Source organism: Folsomia candida, unplaced genomic scaffold (assembly GCF_002217175.1).
Source record: "Folsomia candida strain VU population unplaced genomic scaffold, ASM221717v1 Fcan01_Sc007, whole genome shotgun sequence".
NCBI classification, from domain to species: domain Eukaryota; kingdom Metazoa; phylum Arthropoda; class Collembola; order Entomobryomorpha; family Isotomidae; genus Folsomia; species Folsomia candida.
This window is the reverse complement of record NW_019091199.1, coordinates 4,333,107-4,351,159: the sequence shown is the minus strand read 5'-3', so window position 1 is coordinate 4,351,159 and position 18,053 is coordinate 4,333,107. Positions and strand designations below refer to the sequence as shown.

The 18,053-nt window shown below is 42.5% G+C and overlaps 3 protein-coding genes across 4 annotated transcripts; all 3 read left to right on the top strand.

Moving 5' to 3' along the window:
• The first annotated feature begins 32 nt into the window (after positions 1–32).
• Positions 33–3,671, top strand: LOC110852743 (trypsin-1). The gene is made up of 15 exons (XM_022100853.2): positions 33–152; positions 225–249; positions 358–491; positions 569–827; positions 891–944; positions 1,037–1,064; positions 1,178–1,271; positions 1,346–1,473; positions 1,554–1,670; positions 1,742–1,882; positions 1,954–2,122; positions 2,195–2,207; positions 2,282–2,311; positions 2,380–2,460; positions 2,534–3,671. Exons 1-15 carry the CDS (start codon positions 66–68, stop codon positions 2,602–2,604), a joined length of 1,431 nt encoding a protein of 476 aa, XP_021956545.2. The 5' UTR covers positions 33–65; the 3' UTR covers positions 2,605–3,671.
• Positions 3,470–7,077, top strand: LOC110852269 (calpain-5). Of its 2 annotated transcripts, none has more exons than XM_035854169.1 (10): positions 3,470–4,174; positions 4,237–4,354; positions 4,440–4,662; positions 4,764–4,956; positions 5,021–5,142; positions 5,233–5,310; positions 5,519–5,779; positions 5,879–6,638; positions 6,716–6,802; positions 6,871–7,077. In XM_035854169.1, the coding sequence occupies exons 1-10, from the start codon at positions 4,007–4,009 to the stop codon at positions 6,964–6,966; spliced, it is 2,106 nt and encodes a 701-aa protein (XP_035710062.1). In that variant the 5' UTR covers positions 3,470–4,006; the 3' UTR covers positions 6,967–7,077. The 2 variants fall into 2 exon arrangements, with proteins under 2 accessions (XP_035710062.1, XP_021955980.1); XM_022100288.2 differs by having other exon boundaries at positions 3,483–4,174; positions 5,702–5,779.
• A 2,722-nt stretch (positions 7,078–9,799) lies between these two features.
• Positions 9,800–16,048, top strand: LOC110852299 (basement membrane-specific heparan sulfate proteoglycan core protein). The gene is made up of 19 exons (XM_022100334.2): positions 9,800–10,051; positions 10,125–10,235; positions 10,330–10,472; positions 10,557–11,574; positions 11,638–11,825; positions 11,895–12,024; positions 12,090–12,245; positions 12,305–12,418; positions 12,677–12,826; positions 12,891–13,059; positions 13,123–13,377; positions 13,451–13,584; positions 13,647–14,239; positions 14,382–14,458; positions 14,525–14,811; positions 14,894–15,030; positions 15,102–15,300; positions 15,362–15,407; positions 15,481–16,048. The coding sequence occupies exons 1-19, from the start codon at positions 10,022–10,024 to the stop codon at positions 15,537–15,539; spliced, it is 3,996 nt and encodes a 1,331-aa protein (XP_021956026.1). The 5' UTR covers positions 9,800–10,021; the 3' UTR covers positions 15,540–16,048.
• Positions 16,049–18,053: the final 2,005 nt, after the last annotated feature.

The following is an 18,053-nucleotide window of genomic DNA, read 5'->3' as shown; positions in this document are numbered from 1 at the left end:
ACGGTATAACTTACCCCTGGTGCAAGATTTATTTTCATCACAAACTGTATTTTGATTCTATTGAAATGAGTTTCACAACATTTTCTTGTCTGCCAGTTGTGTTGACATTATGCGTTTGGTATGCATTTTCTAAGGATACTGATACGGTCCCGGTACGTCACTACTCGCACAGTTGTCTCTCATTTTTTAAATCATCATATCGTCCCTCTTATTTCTGATTGCAGATGGACACCCCTGGTCCAAAATACTGTAAGTTATTCCTTGCCTACTTTGTGATTAGGTATCACCTTGAAATAAGGACACAAGATTGACAACTAGACACGTAAACTGTTAGTAACACAAATTGTATAACGCTAGATCCTGACGACGGTCTTGAATCAAATGACAAGACATATCTCAAGCAAGGGATGGACCCCTTCAAGATTGTCCACACTCCACTTCCAACGCCCAACGCCACGGCCCCCAACCCAACCTTTAAGTGGACCATCGCTGTAATACTTGACAAAAAGGATAAAAAACAAACGAATATTATATAATTTTTATTTATATTTTTGCCCAAAATACTTAGGCGGACGATGATTGCATGCCGTCCATCGCTTGTCCCGTGTTCAGTTTGGCGTTTCCAGACTTTGATGGAAAATGTGTGGATCAATGGATGGAGGTCACGGATGGGGTTGCAGGGAGTAAGCGTTACTGCGGAAAAACGGGCCCGATGAACATGGTGGCTGCTCAACAGGACGGACTTCGTGAAATTTACATCATCTTCAAAAACAACTATCGCATGTTCCCTGCTAAATTTGAGTGCACCGTTGCATGTGGAGAAAAGAGTAAGAGTCGGATGAAATTGTGCACATAATTGCGTTCCTTAAAATAAATCTGTTGGATTGCAGATAAAGCCAACTTTTTGCCAAAAGTACTCACGCCAAAAATCAAGCCTGATTGTAGTGAGTTCTTAAACATATGCATACGCATAATTGGCCATTATTGTAGTATACCTATAAGTATCAGCTAACAATTTATTGGTGTGATGACGTAGTGTGCGGTCAAAAGCCTCCAAGGAACAGGTTGGTTAATATACTGTTCCAGGATAATTAGATATAATTAGAATATATATACATATATCAGGATATCCTATAATTAGAATATGTCCTGATATATTCTAATTATATAATTCCAGGATTATCGGCGGTCACGAAACGTACTTTGCTGAATTTCCGTGGATTGCAGCAATGGTTGTGAAAGACACGAGGCAACCGTATTGCATTGGCAGTGTAAACCAAATAATGTGTTAAAACTATTTTGCTATGCAATTATCAACCAGAATTCAATACCATTTTGCCGTCAGGTTATCAACGACCGTATGATCCTCACTGCCGGACATTGTTTCAAGGGCAAGTTCCGTCAGGCCAAAAATACGCATGTTGTACTGAACGCGTACCTAATGGACCCCATGCCAAATATTAACGTTATCAAGTACACCATTTACATAGAAATTCGTGTGACATTCGATCTTATATGCTGACATTTTAGTTCTGATTGCAACCTTTCAACAGGACATCGGTCGTATATCGAACTTATGATGAAGAAACGCTGCAGAAGCTGGACGCTGCAAATGGGTCGTTTCGCTACAGCGTGGACAGAATCTGGATTCATCCGCTTTATGTTTCAGAGTGAGAAGCCAATTTTAGCTGATGATGTGCAAGTTGCTAATATTTATTTAATTGAGATTTATTTATTTCAGCACAAGTGACTATGACACTGCAGTGATGATACTGTCCAAACCCATCAATATCACAGCCTTCAAGGAGTACAGCCCCATCTGCCTTCCTGACCTGATGTACGACGTGGACGCATATTCCGGATGGACAGCGGCAATCTCAGGGTTCATAAATATGTTTTTGAAATTTCATGATATACACAACAGGAATCTGTTGATACGCGTTGTGTGTCCAGATGGGGGTTGCCCAGTTTAACCGCCTTGGGGACAAACACAGAGATGAAGCAGATCACGGTGGAGGTCTCAAAACCTGCCGAATGCAAAAAAGTCTTTGGTGAACGCCTCGTCTCCACGAAACGACAATTGTGTGCTGCCTACTTTGACGCCAGCGAGGACTCCTGCGCTGTAACTAAAACTTTTCCTCCATAACAATTAGCTTGTTACTGAATTATTTCAATTCACACATACATTTTTTAGGGTGACAGTGGTGGTAAGACGTATGAAATTAACCTGTATGCATGCATGGACGGTACAATAACTAAAAAAAACTATGCTTCTTTCTAGGTCCATTGATTGTTGAATATCGACCTCAAAGTATTAAACTTATTCTTCCTAATTTTACACAAATGTTTTATTTTGTAACAAAAATATTCTCTTTTCAGGCTGGTATCAAGTGGGCATCATAAGTTGGGGCGATGGTTGTGCCCTTAAGGGTCACCCAGGCGTGTACTACCGCACCACATGTATGTTAATGTACTTATATCGTCCAGTTTGACATTTTCATAGCTCTTTGACATTTGTGACATGACATTTCAGCTACAAACCAGTGGATTCGGTACATGTCGAATATGAAGGAAGCCGTTTGGTGCGATGTCCCGAGTGAGTGAGTGAGTGGACAGAAGAGTTGGTGGTGTGGTGTGTGGTGTATTTCGTCTCAGTTTGTCGCAACGTTGTTATATAACTTGTCTTACTTGTGTGTAATGGAAGACGAAGCAAAAAATGTGCTTATAGAAATAGAGAGCAGAAAACCTTCTTTCTACAGACGTACTTACAAAGCGAATGTGTGAGCACAGAGTTCTTATTTGCATTCACTGCTATATACTCGTACACATACTTTCATTAGTGTCATGTATTGTAGGCTGAGATTTTAGCACACACAGATTCCGACATCCTTTGAATCTCTTCCCTTATTCAACATTGCACGCTTCTTCTTGCATATTTGCATTGTCTGAACCGGCTGGTCGTGTGGTGCCGATTTCTTCATCTTGTCAATTCCAATCTCTTCTCCACTGGAGATCGCTTATTCAGTAGCATTCAAATAATTGTTGTACAATTCATTTGATTAAATTTTAATCGGGCCTCGTATTTTCTTTACATAAGTCGAGTGTAGTGTAGTTGGACGCGTTATGCAATTTTGTAGATCAAGTGTCGTCTTTACATCTTAAGCATCATAAAGGCCGTGGTTTATTTGTCATTCAACAGTGAATTCATATACATCTGTAAGTTGACGCATATTCTCGTTTTCATTCTGTGCAATATTATTAGTGGAATTTCATATCAAATGTGTGACCCTGGAGAAGAAGCAGTGTCATCATTCGTTACACAGCAGTGTTAAGAAGAATGGCCGGTGGGATATTAGTGACGACGACGACGAAGCATACATGGTAAATATTATTATGCTGTGAACGGAACGGCTGAGGTCATCATCACATAAAAAACAAACAATAGCGATAAAACTTGTTGATATTTTGCTGCTGCTGCTCTGGAGCTGTTTCTGCTTTTCTGCTGGTCTGCTCATAACCACATTACATGTGTCTCACTCGTCATCACCATGATTCACGGACAATAAAATAAAATACGCAATCACGTAATTCTCTTAACGAAGCGAAATATTAAACCCCGACGGAACGGATCAGTCAGATCTGACTCAATCACATACACATAACATTATGCAGAATAAGTGCATCAAGCAGTAAGTGGTGAAGTCAAATATTTTCTGTCGACTCGCTGTACAGTCACAAATCTCACAATAAAGTCAATTTAATTTAACTACTCAACATAATTCTTTAAAGAACAACAATCTCCAACCGTGTATTTCTCTTTGGACGACGGAACTGCATTTATTTTTTACTATTTTCAATTGCTCATGCAGTTTACCATTCTGGTATTTATGGTCGTAAATAATAATCTTCAAGACTGACGTGATTATGAGACTAAAAATCTAAATTCGACAACCTCTTCTATAGTAGAAGTGCCTTATTACGTGTTTTATATGACAAATTAGTGAGAATGGTGCAAATAGAAAAGTTCAAGGCTCAAAGCTATGGGAAGTTGCGGCGGAACTGCATTGCGACAAAGGAACTTTTTGAAGACCCCTTGTTCCCTGCCAACGACCACAGTCTCAATCTGAGTTCGAGTCGTGGTCTTTACGGCAGAGTGGTCTGGAAACGACCCACGGTACACACACATAATCATTGATTTGTGCAAGAAGTTCTGATGTCTTTTTACTTTTTGTGCAGGAATTGTGCGACAGTCCGCGTCTCTTTGTGGAGAAGGCGTCTTCAAAAGATGTGACCCAAGGAAGGTTAGGCAACTGCTGGTTCGTGGCGGCTTGCTCCGCCCTTGCTACCGTGAAAGGTTGCTATTCATACATAATAATATGCTAATAATTAGAGTACAATGGGTAACGCATGTTCAATTCAAAGTAAAATGCAAATTTCAGCACTCTGGTCTGAGGTTGTGCCCGATTACAAGATGCAAGAATGGGACCCTGTCCGGGCTGAGTTGTATGCCGGCATTTTCCACTTCCGGTTCTGGAGATTTGGAACTTGGCTGGATGTTGTGGTGGACGACTTGCTCCCCACTGTCGACGGTCAGCTCATTTTTTGTCACTCCACGACGGAAAATGAGTTTTGGAGTGCCTTGCTGGAGAAAGCGTATGCCAAGTGAGGCCTAATTACTTATTATCAAGGGTTCTTGTTACCTTATGCGCTGTACCGTAACATACACTGATATTATCGTGTGGGGTGTTTTTACTCATTTTCAGACTGTGTGGATCTTACGGTGCAATGGACGGGGGTAACCTGTGCGATGCCTTGGTCGACTTCACATCCGGGCTGTCGGAAATGGTGGATCTTAAAAATGGGGGCTACAAAGTAGACGAGGAGAAAAGGAACCTTCTGAGGAAACAGATGCTTCGGAAGCATGACGAGCATGCACTCATGTGCTGTGCCATTGCGGTACACACTTCAAATGTCGACTATTTAGCACGTCCTTTGAGTCTAATTTCGGTCACTTATTTAGGCGATGGACTCTTCACAATTTGAAGCGAGGACCAAAACAGGGCTGATTATGGGTCACGCGTACGGAATCACGGCAGTGCGAGACATTAATCTGGGGACTGCTGGACTCTTATCGCTTTTCAAGTTAGCCCACCTAAATTATTTTCTGATCTGATAATATATTTTTTCTGATCATTTTGATACAACTACTGTGATTCACCTCTTGTGATCCAGGACTGGGGAGAAGCTGACCCTCTTGCGGCTGAGGAATCCGTGGGGAGCGAAGGAATGGAATGGACCCTTCAGTGATGGGTACAGATTTTATCCTCTTCTCTCCACGGCTAATTTGCTATGTCGGGGTCATGTCGCAATCGATACACGTCGCTTAATATTTATTTTTTATATACGTCTATGATTATGAGTATCTTTCTTTTTTCCTCACACCGCAATTAATTTCCTATACGCTTTTTCCTAATTTGGTTACTTTTTTATGTTGCTTCTTTCTGTGGCTGATGGGCAGTGGTGGTGGTGGCGGTGGTGGGTCTGCTACAAACAATAACTTGGAGGCGTCTGCTTCCTCTGGGTCTGAAAAGTCCGCTGGGGAGGTCACGACCACTTCTGTGCGTGGGGGTCGGTCGGTCGGCTCCAGCTCCAGCTCTGAATTTGCCTACACCGTGGAACAATGTCTGCAATTCAATTCTAGATCGCCCGAATGGACCCGAATTTCCAAGAGTGAGAAGGAAAAGCTGGGACTCACATTTGAAGATGATGGTGAATTCTGGTATGTCATTCTCTCATGTCACAATTTTAATAAATGTCATGGTCTGGTGAATACATTTGAATTTTGGATGGGAATATTTTGACCCTTGTGCATTTTCAGGATGCCATTTGAAGACTTTGTCGCAGAGTTTACGGATCTGTCCATTTGTCATTTAATCAACACTTCATTCTTCTCCTTTCGAAAGACGTGGCGTGAAACGTTCTTTCTGGGAGAGTGGACACGACCAAATCACGCCGGCGGTTGCCCCAATCATGACACGTTCGTCCAGAACCCTCAATACATCTTTGACGTTCCCAAAGATGACATGGAACTAATCGTCCAAATTGTCCAGACGGACACGCGTGGACAGGTAGTTGCGCCCACGGACAGCTCCTCGTCCACCGTCTACTCCAGTATTGGCTTCCATATCATGAAGGTTGAAGAGAACAGGGAACATCGGATCCACAAAGTGAAGAAGAAGGCAGTGACGTCGGACTATATAAAATCGCGGAGCATGTTCTTCCAGGGACCGTTGAACAAGGGGAGACACGTCCTCGTCCCCACCACCTTCGAACCCAACGTTGAGACGCAGTTCATGCTCCGAATGTTCACGGAGGAGACGGTGAAAGTGCGAGAGTTGAAAGTTGACTACCCAGAACCGTACTGGATTTGTGCCCCCTTCTGCTCCCCACCCTCTTGCGTCACCCTCATCACGGTGGAGGGAGCCACGGGCTTGGTCGTCAACGAGAACACGTACTGTCTCATCAAAGTCGAGGGTCAAAAGTTGGAATCGGACGTGGTCTACAATTCTCAAGAACCGTTGTGGAACTTGTCTGGAGTATTTTTCCGCTATGACGTTTGCAAGCCCATTTTTGTCGAGGTGAGCATTTTTATGAGATAATTATGGTCTAAATATGTGTGAAATTTGCTAATTATTTATAATTTGCACGAATTTAGCTGTGGGAGAAGAAGGTGTTTCGAGACAGATTTCTGGGTTGTGCTGTAATAACTGGTGCTGCGGACAATGAAGTTATCTCGATCAAGGTAGAAAACCAATCGAAAAATAACTCCCACATTTAAATGAATTTTTATTAACAAGTAATTCCTTGCAGGCACCGTTGGTCGGACGTGGGAGCAAACAGTCGGATCGACATCCGGGAGAGATCAAAATTACAACTGCCACATACGACGACCTCAACGCGACCTGAGATTTCTGTCCTGTTTCTTGCATTTATTGTGTTAATTTTTATACGACGAATTCCAATGTTTGACGCCATTTTTATTTTATAATAAAGTCTAACAGTTTTCTACCAAAAATACTTAAATAATTGCATCCACTTGTTGATGAGATTGGTTATTCGATGTTCTCATGAGCTTCATGAGTTGGCTTATGTAACGTATTTATATAATGGTTATTATTAGCATGACCTGTCCGGGGATGAGGACATGACACAGCATAACGTATAAAACAACAACTAAAACTCATCAGATTGGCTCAACACTGAAACGCTCAAAATTCATTTAATCCCATGTCTGATGTCATCAGTAAGTAAATGCAGATATTCTTCCAGTTACACTCTGCTTACTTATGCAATTATTGCTATAGACTATAATTTAGTACCTACATAACTTACTGACCATTTTTGCAGTAAAAGGAAAAATTAATTAAAATTAGTCCACTAACTAGGGATACCTTTTCTATGATAGTTGAAAAATGAGTTCTAATTTAACTTTTCGTATGCACCATGATATGTTTTGATTACAAAGTCCAAAAATTTTTCTGCAAAACCAATTTGCTAATTTTTTAATAGCCTTCAAAGTTGGCGAAAGTGGGGGTGGAATAGGCAGAGTGGGAGTGTGTGGAGATGGGGGCGGTCGTATCCCTCGATATACACTACCACCACCTGTTACGGTCATTATGATCTGGTTATTTTTCGCGACACAATTCTATGTTTAATCTTAAAATTATGGACCCAAGTTGAACTAGCTTTGAAAGGCAAAGATAATTCTTTAGATTTTATAATTCCCCAGCGTTTTAAATCTACTTCACCAATGTGTATTAGAGATTCTCTTGCAAAATTAAATCTTTCGAACACAAAATCTTCTATATCTTTTAACTTCTTCAGTTTGTTGCCATTCTGGTCGATGTACGTCTTCATCCGAGAAATTGTTGCATAAGTTGATATTTTAGGGAAACGTCGTCTAGTTTTAAACAATTTATTTGACTTAACACTGTCGTAAAACTTTAAATCTTTATCATTTCTTCGAGATTATAATTATTATGTTCGATACTTTCAACCTCCCATTCCTGCGATGACGATTCTTCGGAAATTGCGTCGGTTTGAGCTGCACTGTCACCGTAAATGTCAATTTCATCGTCACTGGAAATTTCCAATGCATCGAGCGTTTCACATGTACTGGTTGAAAAATTAAGTAAATTTTTGATTAAAATCAGTCCTTCACTTGCTAAGTCGTTAAGATTTAAGCCACTGTCAATTATCCAGCGGGTACTCCAGCGGTGTCATATTTTAGTTTTACTAATTCTAGTCACAATTCGCACACTTTAATGATTTTCGCCATATTTAGAGTGGTAATTGCTAATATGATTACTTAATTGAACAATTTTCAGAGAATTTTTAACAAAAGAGAAAGAGCAGATGACTAAAATAACAATAGGATTTAAGTATTTGGTGCGCAAACTGGGCAAACTGATCTTACCACTGCCCACAATGCCATCAACATGCATCAATTTTTTTCATTCACTTAATTAAATTTTCTTACAATTAATTAAATTTCAAGTAAACATGAGTTACTAAATTTATCAAACATAAGTTACTGATGGATTTCCTTGGGTCACACAGATAATAATGACCGTCACAGGTGGTTAGTGTATAGTGGGGGGCACGACCGCCCCCATCTCCACCCGCTCCCACTCCACCTATTCCACCCCCACTTTCGCCAACTTTGAAGGCTATTAAAAAATTAGCAAATTGGTTTTGCAGAAAAATTTTTGCACTTTGCAATCAAAACATATCTTGGTGCATGCAAAAAGTTAAATTAGAACTCATTTTTCAACTATCATAGAAAGGGTATCCCTAGTAAGACACATCTCTGCGACATATCATTATTATATTCCAATTCTCCTTCACAAATTCATCAGCACACCTTTCCGAAGGGTCAACTTTACACAACTTTGCAAACACAGTTCAGCAGCGGTCAAGAATAATAAAAAATAATAAAAATTCTTGCCTGCCATTCATTCATTCACTGTAATCGGTCACCTCAAGTCATGAATGAATCGTTTTTTGTGATGCATCATTTTACGACGTTGTGTTTTCTTGGTTCTCATTGATGAGAAATCGTACATATGGTTCCGTAAAGATGTCACCTTTCTTATCGGACAACGTCGAACTTGCCAAAATTTTACAATACTTATCACTTTACTCTGTCAACAAGTTTCTTTGGACAGTGTTCGTTGGTTATCTTGGCAGAGGGCGCACAATATTTGCAGAACAAAGGTTTATTATGATTTCCTTGTCATCTCTCATTCTTTTTCCGTGTTCCTTTCATTTACTTTTGTATTATGCAATAATACAAAAAGTGAGTGCTCATATACTTGCTGTCTCATCTGTTACATAATTGATTTTTTGTATGATTTACTGTCTCGGAGAAAAATATTACGTGAGGTGAACGTGGATTTCATTATGAGAAAACTTGACACATGAGGAATCGTGGAATATATGTACATGTAAAATACGTTATATGTACTTATTTGTCAATTGTAAGGTACTGAGAATGAGTCACTCCGTCAAACTAGGTCTCCAGCGAAGTTCGTCCGTTTTTTTTGTTAGGCAGACAATCCCGATGCTAATATTAAAAATAACCTGTGTGCAAATTGAAATATTTTCCTGACTTTATTTGAAGATACAACAACATCAAAAGGATTTTGAATCATTTTTTTGTCTGGGAGGACGTTATCTTTTTGGCGTGTTTGCTTTCCTGCCAACTTTCGTGTCTGTCTAACAAAAATGGGATGAAATGATAAGCCGATCTCTCTCAACGGCAAGTCAATCACCAATAATTCGCCCTTTTCGTTCACCTCGCTCACCTTACTTTTCCTCCTGGAGTCGACTGGGAGGGTGCTCTGCCAACACCTACACACAAACTCATTCGTCCGTTTTTATACGCTAAATTGGCCATCGTCCTTTTCATCCTCCTTTTCAATCTCTTTCGTCTGCTGCAGTTTTTAGCAGATTTGTGACTATGGGTCGGATTAGGTTACGCCTTTCTTTGGTGGGTGGTGACTACAAGTTTCAAAAAATAAGGAACGTTGAGATTATAACGGAATATTTACTAAATGTCGCAGGTTACCCCATCAATTGTTCTCCTTGTCTCAACTTTCTCATCCGTTCTTGGACAATGGAGCAATCCCAACGGTTTGGTTCGTCCCATTCGGAATACTGCCATGAACTGTGGGGTACGTTTTATTGGTAGCGTTCTGTTTTGCCTGTGATTTCGTTAGGGATAGAAAAGCTGGTAAAATATTTATGTTTTAATTCAATTGATGACAGAACTGTCCACCCGGCTATCAGCGAGATCAGGGTGCGTACGGAATGTGTGGACCATGCGTTCCTGAAAATAAGTCTTGTACTCCTGGATATGTCCTCGTGGGGAATCAATGCAACCAGTGCCCATGTCCCAGCACGGACAGAAAGTGTGCTATAAATTCATTCTATTGATTACATAAAACCTGCCCAATGCTGTTGTTATCGGTCATTTATTTGTGTGGTATTTTTAGCTTTGGGACTTCCTGTCGAGTGGATGTGGATGGGCAGATAACGTGCCAGTGTCCCGAGGGGTATGCTGGTCGTGACTGCAGCCAATGTGCTCCAGGGGCCGTGCAGTCCAACCAGTATCCCTACAACTGCATCCGGGTCAACCAGACGAGCAGCGTGGTGAGTCCGGGATGTCCTCCAGGGAATTATTGTCCCGCTCAGCCAGTTTCTCAGGTGGTGGGAACCCCACTCATCCCGCCGCCACCACAACAGACCGCATGTCCCACCAACAATTGCTATCCCAGCCAACCCTGCCCAGTTCCAAGTCCTCCCAATCCATGGCCTCAGCCTGTTGTTGTCCCACCACAACCATGTCCGGTCCCAATACCTGGTCCTGGTCCAATTCTCTGTCCCACACAACCTGTACAGTGCCCCCCGTGCCCAATACCAGGAAATAATCCATGTATTCCCACACAACCACAACAACCTTGTCCTGTCCCGTGTCCCGTTGTTCCACCACAGCCTTGTGTCCCCAATGGTCCATGTCCCGCTCCACCACAGCCATGTCTTCCAAATCTTCCGTACCCTTGTCCTGTCCCCCCTCAACCTCCTCAACCATGTATCCCGAATGGTAACTGTCCCATAACTCCAGTTATTCCTCAACTCCCTTGTCCCCCATGTCCTACATGCCCTTCGACTTGTCCTTCTCCATGTCCACAAATTCCAAACCCCGGGCCTTGTAATCAGTGTCCAGATCCGTGTCAGAGATGCCCTGATATTCCAAATTGCCCCATGTGTCCCCCTTGTCCCAACTGTCCTCAGATTCCTCCTTGCAACCCCTGTCCAAACCCTTGCCCTCCATGCTATCCGGGCGGCGGAGGATGCAATGTCACGTGTCCAGATACCTGCAAAGCTTGTCCACAGTGCCCAGACTGCCGGCTGGACGTCACTTGTCCTGGTGTTGGGCTGAATATAACCCTCCCGTGCATTTGTGATCCACGAGGAACTGTGAGTCAGTACGGGGAAACCTGCTTCTGCAAGGTACGTATTTGCTTAATTGAAATTCAGACTTCATATTTTGATAATGGTCATCCTTCATGACAGACCAATGTGGGAGGACAACGATGCAACACCTGCAAACCCGGCTACTTTGCTCTTGCTGGGAATCGGACTGAGGGCTGCATTCCGTGCTGGGGTTCCGGCGTGTCGTCCTATTGTAGCGCCGCCATTTTCTACAGAAGTTGGATCGAACCCTCGAGAACTAGCGACTGCTCCATCGAGCTCACCGACGAGTATGACCGTCCACTTTATGAAATTGTCATGTATTTTACGTAGGTACTCAAACTCGTCGTAATTCCTAGGGCCAGCACCATCGTGTACAACAGCGACTCGAGAGGGAAATTCAGCTGGGATGGGAAGGAGGCGAGACTCAGTTTGACCGTGTCGACCAGGTTGTTCTGGTCACTTCCGGGCTGCTTCAAGGGCAATCGCGTAAGTGATTACTATACGTAATTTCTGATTTATAAGGGTAATTCATACTGATTTTGCATTTTCAGCTGACTTCTTACGGAGGGATTTTGCGTTTTTCGCGAATGTTTACTGGGAGCGGAGCTGGTTTGGGACCAGACAACGACGTCATCATCGTGGGCGGCAACGGAGCGCGACTCTACTACAGCTCTTTCCGCAATCAGACGACCGGCCTTTGGGAAAAAGTATGTCCTTTATTTAAAAATCTTACTCGAGGGTTAAACGCATCTTATCCGTGTGACAGTTGGAAGTCCTGTTGGACGAGTCGACGCATATGATCTTCTACAAAAATGGGGACTCCCGGGTCGCGACGAGATTCGACATCCTTGAAGTTCTCGCGGATGTTCACCTAATTTTGGTAACGATATTAATTAAAATCTTAATTTAAGCCCGAGTTCAAAAAATTGGAGTTATAGTGAAAAGTAAATTAGTAACACAATATTGAAGATGATATTGTAGAGCACTTAATGTGAAATAGCCTACGATAATTTTCCTAGTTATCATTTGAAGAGCGTGGGTTTTATTGGCTTGGGTTTAAAAGTAGAACCAAATCCAGATAAAACTCCTAACAAATGCTCGAGTTTAGTAAAATGTTGTTTGATATTTTATTTTTTAGATCCGAGCCACCTTCACGGGCACCACGCTGTCCACTTCTATCAGAGACGTGGCCCTGGGCACCGTCTCAAAATGGTACACTGGGCTGGGATTTGTCCTCGTCATTGAGCAGGCCAGGTGTCCAACGGGATATCAAGGGCTCTCCTGCGAGGTGTGGACTAGTTAATATTTTATCTTTATGGAGCAATGCAGTTTAATAATGGAGTGAATTTCAGAGTTGTTCGGTGGGATACTACCGAGACGCGACGGACATGACGACAAGTGTCTTTGGCGCCTGTAAGTTGTGTCCGTGTGGGAGGAACGCATTGGGATGCCACGTCTCGTACGGAAATATTCACTGCTCCTGCAAACCCGGATTTACGGGAGAGCGGTGTCAAGATCGAGGCAAGTCGATTTGGTTTTAACTGCTTAACCAGTGATTGCTTAAATGTGAATAATTTACTTCAGAGGTGATCACCGTGACACTCGACCCATTTTGGGTGCGGGACTGCGAGGACACAGAGATCGACTTCACCTGCACTTTCACCACCAACAGCAAGCGGATCCTCATGATGCGGTTGGGGCCAGAGTCGAATGCGGGCTACAGCTCTCACGTCACGTCCCTCTCCCGAACGTATACCCTCAACTCGACCTTGGGCAGGATCAAGTGCGAAATTTTGGATCAGAGTGACCTCGTGTGGGCCACCGTTTATGCTGCCACGAGTGAGACGACTACAGAACAACATGCTCCTAAACCGAATAAGATAATGTGCATTAACATTAATTTGTCTTCTAGAAATTGAACCCTGCGTTCCCGCCGTTGTTGTTCCACCAAAGACGATCACAATTGTCACGGACGATTTTATTTGTGTGGACGAAGGGGAAAAGGTGGCGATGACGGCCAACGTTTTCTACTACGGATCCATTACGGTTCGTCATTACTGAAGACTTGACTTTTGCCATCCAATTGTTTCATGCACATTGATCCCCAGGTGAGACCGGACTGGTATAAAGAGGGTGAAATTGCTCCCCGCTACAATGGACCCGAGTTCGTCATCCACAGCGCTAGGATGACCGACAACGGCACCTACATCGTGGCTGCTCTTCAGGGAGACACGATGGACGTGAAGCACGTCTCGCTGATCGTCCGACCCAAGTACCCCAAGAATCCGAGCGATGATCCTAAAATCCTCATGATTGAAGACGGTGGTGGTCCCTCCGCATACGCCTTCAACAAGTCCACCCAGTCCATATTTCCCATCAAGAGTAACACCAGTTATTACAACAACGCCAACAAGACCAAGCCAAAGTGGGCTCAATTCCAACCTCCGCAAACGCCGATAAAGCCGTCGATTCTCCACTCGATGCAAAAGGACCAGGCGGTGGACGGCTATCCCTCCGTGATTGTGGAGCCGACCGAGATTCGTGCCCAGGTCGGAGAGACGGTCACTCTCCAATGCAACGCGAGTGGGGAGGAGCCCATGAAATTCTATTGGAAGAGTGGGTCCAGCGACTACATTCCCGTCCACGTCAGAGTGTCGCGAGGGGCCCTGATCTTCAAAGCCATTAAGAAGGAGGACGAAGGGTATGCAAGCATGTTAACTAGATTCTTACAATAAAATGAAACTTCGATAATTTTATTCAATTTACATAAAAACAAAATTCATAACACGGATAGATATAAAATATGGGTTCAATACTTCATATATGTATATATTTAATTGTAGGTCGTACTATTGTGTCGCGTGGAACCACATCGGCCAGGTCACTGCGAGGGCAACCATTCTCGTAACTGAGAAACCTGGTGAGTTTTGCTCCATCCTGCAGATTTTTCTTATTGGACACTTCGTAATTATGTACACTTTTTCAGTCGTAGTTGCTCCAGTAGCCCCTCCATTGACCGTCTTCATTTCAAAGATGCAAGTCGAAGTGGCGGAAGGCCATCACGCTTATTTCAACTGCTCCACCAACAATCCCAACGTGAAGCCCATGTGGTCCAAGAAGAATGACGAGCTTCCCAAAAGTTCAGAGGTGATGAAGAACGGGACGCTGATCATTTACCGGGTGCGAAGTTCGGATGCTGGAGTTTATGTGTGCAAAGCGATGGGTCCTGGAGGCAGCATGGCCGAGGTGGAGGCCACTCTCGGATTCATTCCGGTACACGTTTTCACCCTTCGTTTCAATGCAATGTGGAAAAGTATGTGGTAGAAAATTATTGGGTGGTGATTCTCATGAACAGGCGATGCCGTCGACAATCCCGTCAATCAGCTTCAACCCCAAGTCTCCCGTGAAACGGAGGAGTGGAGAACAAGTCCGCATCGAGTGCACGGCATCCGGCTACCCGACCCCCAACATTACGTGGTTTCGCTCCCTAGAGTAAGCAGACCTCATACTTCTAATAATGTCAGTAGCACCAGGAATCTTGCCTAATTCGTAAATATGCACAGGGGGTCAGAGAAGATGCTGATAACGTCTCAAGGGAACCTCACGGCCTTAGAAATTGCCCACCTGACAAAGGCCGACGAGGGAAAGTACACTTGCACTGCGAGCAACGTGGCTGGCTCCAAGAGTGAGAGTCTCTCCTTGATTGTGGACGACGTCATCCTTTGCAAACTCAACGAGTTCCGGTGCAAATCAGGCGACCAGGTTTGTCGAAAAGATTATTATTATGATTCAGATATGCTAAATTCACATGTTTGTCTTGCAGTGCGTCCCCAAAGAGGATCGTTGCGACAATGAGAGAGACTGCAAAGGTATGCACATACACACATTGGAATTTGGAACTATTAAAAAAAATATTCTACTGAAATTTTTGTCACCTTTTAGACGGGAGCGATGAGCATCACTGTCGCAAACGAAGTCGACGACAAGCCTCCAAGTCCTAAATTTCTCATGAAAATGTGGCGTTTCTCTTTAAAATCTATTAGATTTAGGTAATTTTATGCTGACTAGACAATAAGCAGTAGTTACATAATGTCATAATGTGTTCATATTGTATGAAAACACTGCCATTGAATAATTCCGAACCAAGTTGTACATATTTAAGGTTAATTTATTTAGTTGAATTCCTCTGTTTTGCTGAATGATGAGCAGCATCAATGCCTACTGACGTATTCTATGCATGTATATCCACTTATTGTGTACCGTCACCATTAATTATTTGTTAAGGATTTCAGTACTCTCTTCACTGTGTTCAATCATTTTTGTTAAACGGGTAGTAACTTAGTTATTAAGGGGGATAATATATGTATGCATACATTTATGATATCGTTAATAGCCATACACTACGACTTCTGCCCTGTGTTGCACACATTTTTGAGCTCTTTTTGCTAATGTAATAATAAAATCAAATGATAATAAAAGCATCAATTTTGATGATGATGATGTTTCTCAATCGCCTATCGCCTCCCGATCGATCGACCCCATCTGCGATGCCACTTATTATGTACAGATTGGCAGCAGTTGTAACGTATCACCGTTTGATCTTTGAAAACGGCACTCCATTTAAACGTGCAATTTAAAGGATCTGAAACTAACAATTGGGCTTCGGTGTATATTTTATTGAGTATTGAGTGGCCAAAATAAGTCGTGATGGAATGATCCTTGTGCCGATGACAGCTCATCAGCCTGCCTGAGCCAACAATGGCCAAGTGTACTGCACACGCCCTGCGCTATTTCCTCACCAACTAAACTTTGTGTGCATATTTACTATTATTTGCACGAAGGAACGGTACGACGGACGACCAGCGGAGGACTGCTGAAGAATGTGTATCAGGCAGGCCGTGAGTTTTCAATATTCAAAGTCTCATTTAATTCTGCTTCCCATTTCAATCTCTCGTTTCGCAATTTCACAAAAGTTCCTCCTCCGGCTCAAATTGGCCATTCTCTTGGTCAACGAAATGTTATGATATAATTTGCAATTATGCATGCGATCAAACCAAATTGTTTGACGTTGTCGTAGACCAGCGGGAGAAAAGGGTCATTAATTAAGAAGCGGTTAATGAGCCAATCTTATTAGGGAATGAATTCATGCGTGCCAACAACAAGACGGTAAAAAAGCAGCCTCAGAAATATGCATACGTACGTCTGAAGGGGAAAAAACGTGTGGATATGCCAAATGGTCGAGGCGGAGGCGGCGGTGTCGTCGTCGTCGGTGCGGTAGATCCACTTCTAACTGAAAATAAATTGCGATTGAGGAATCACGACGCTCGCTCACGTCCACCAATCTCGAAATTGGCCCTGCATAATAATAACAATATTACTTACGGTCATCTAGACAATCAGCGTCTCGAAGGAAAAAGGAAAGAACAATAACGAGCCCACAAAAACACTCAATAATTCGCTTGTTAAGTAAGCAAATGAAAGGAAAACTGGGTTTATGTGAATTTATTGGTCGTAAAAAGTCTGCAGTTTTAATCAAGGAAGCTCATGCTCATGTTCATTTAGTCCGAAATATGACACGTATGAAATGCATACAAAGTTGTTTATTGGACTTGCTGTGGACTCGTTGTTGATAGAATTTTGGAAAGTGCTCGTATTATTACATCACTTGTTTCATGGCAGTCGAAATGTTACATCGAAAGCATGACACACGTGGTTTCTCGTCTTGTAGGAAAATGTGGATGAAAAATGTCCCTTGTTTGTGCTTCCATCGGTGACCACTGTAAATGGAGAGACGTGCATGTACCTGAACAATGTGGGTTTCAGTTTCAACCAAGAATTTCATTTTTATTGGTGGTCTTACTTATTTCCATTTCATTCAAAGTAGCAAATAATTCAGCCAATAAGTGCCCAACCCAAAGTTGGTATGTACATATTTACATAATGGAAAGAAATATATGCACAATTACGGAGCCAACTCGAGACGAATAAAATTACGCGAAATAATGCTACTTTGTACAAAAGGCGTTAGGACATGGTTTTGACGAATTCATACCTTAATTGCGGGATGGTTTTTAGTTCTAGAGATTTCTAACATTTTTTATGTGTCAAACTATAGGTAAGCATATCTGGCTCCCGATTTTGTGTACTCTACGAAATGAGGCAAGGTTAAATTTGGAGAGGTGTCCTTTTTTAGTTTTCCAAACCAGTGTTCTTATAAAATGGCGTTGAACAAAATATTGTTTTCTGAGGTCCTGGTGCAAAAATCGTCTTTGCGACTATTATCAAGGGACTTAGCATGCTTTTCACTATATAAAACCACTTTTGTATCATGCTTATCTTTTAAGTCCCTTTTGTAGTCTAGCTTCCTACTTGTCCTAATGGAATGCTCTCGTGAACGCATCTCCTCGACTTTTAAGGCCCCCACATTTTAGGACTTTGATGCTAAAAATCCCTAACGTGGTTTTTATCCAAGGTACATATAGTATATTGCACTGTAAGTACTTTTGATAAAATTC

What these genes read in the sequence shown, in the direction of transcription:
- LOC110852269 (XM_035854169.1), top strand. Translation starts at nt 4,007, where the DNA reads ATGGTGCAAATAGAAAAGTTCAAGGCTCAAAGCTATGGGAAGTTGCGG. An exon ending in CGCCCTTGCTACCGTGAAAG is followed by an intron (nt 4,355 to 4,439) that starts GTTGCTATTCAT and finishes TGCAAATTTCAG; the next exon opens with CACTCTGGTCTGAGGTTGTG. An exon ending in ATGAAGTTATCTCGATCAAG is followed by an intron (nt 6,803 to 6,870) that starts GTAGAAAACCAA and finishes AATTCCTTGCAG; the next exon opens with GCACCGTTGGTCGGACGTGG.
- LOC110852299 (XM_022100334.2), top strand. Translation starts at nt 10,022, where the DNA reads ATGGGTCGGATTAGGTTACGCCTTTCTTTG. An exon ending in CACCGTTTATGCTGCCACGA is followed by an intron (nt 13,378 to 13,450) that starts GTGAGACGACTA and finishes TTTGTCTTCTAG; the next exon opens with AAATTGAACCCTGCGTTCCC. An exon ending in TCTACTACGGATCCATTACG is followed by an intron (nt 13,585 to 13,646) that starts GTTCGTCATTAC and finishes ATTGATCCCCAG; the next exon opens with GTGAGACCGGACTGGTATAA.
- LOC110852743 (XM_022100853.2), top strand. Translation starts at nt 66, where the DNA reads ATGAGTTTCACAACATTTTCTTGTCTGCCAGTTGTGTTGACATTATGC. An exon ending in CACCCCTGGTCCAAAATACT is followed by an intron (nt 250 to 357) that starts GTAAGTTATTCC and finishes GTATAACGCTAG; the next exon opens with ATCCTGACGACGGTCTTGAA. An exon ending in TGGACAGCGGCAATCTCAGG is followed by an intron (nt 1,883 to 1,953) that starts GTTCATAAATAT and finishes TTGTGTGTCCAG; the next exon opens with ATGGGGGTTGCCCAGTTTAA.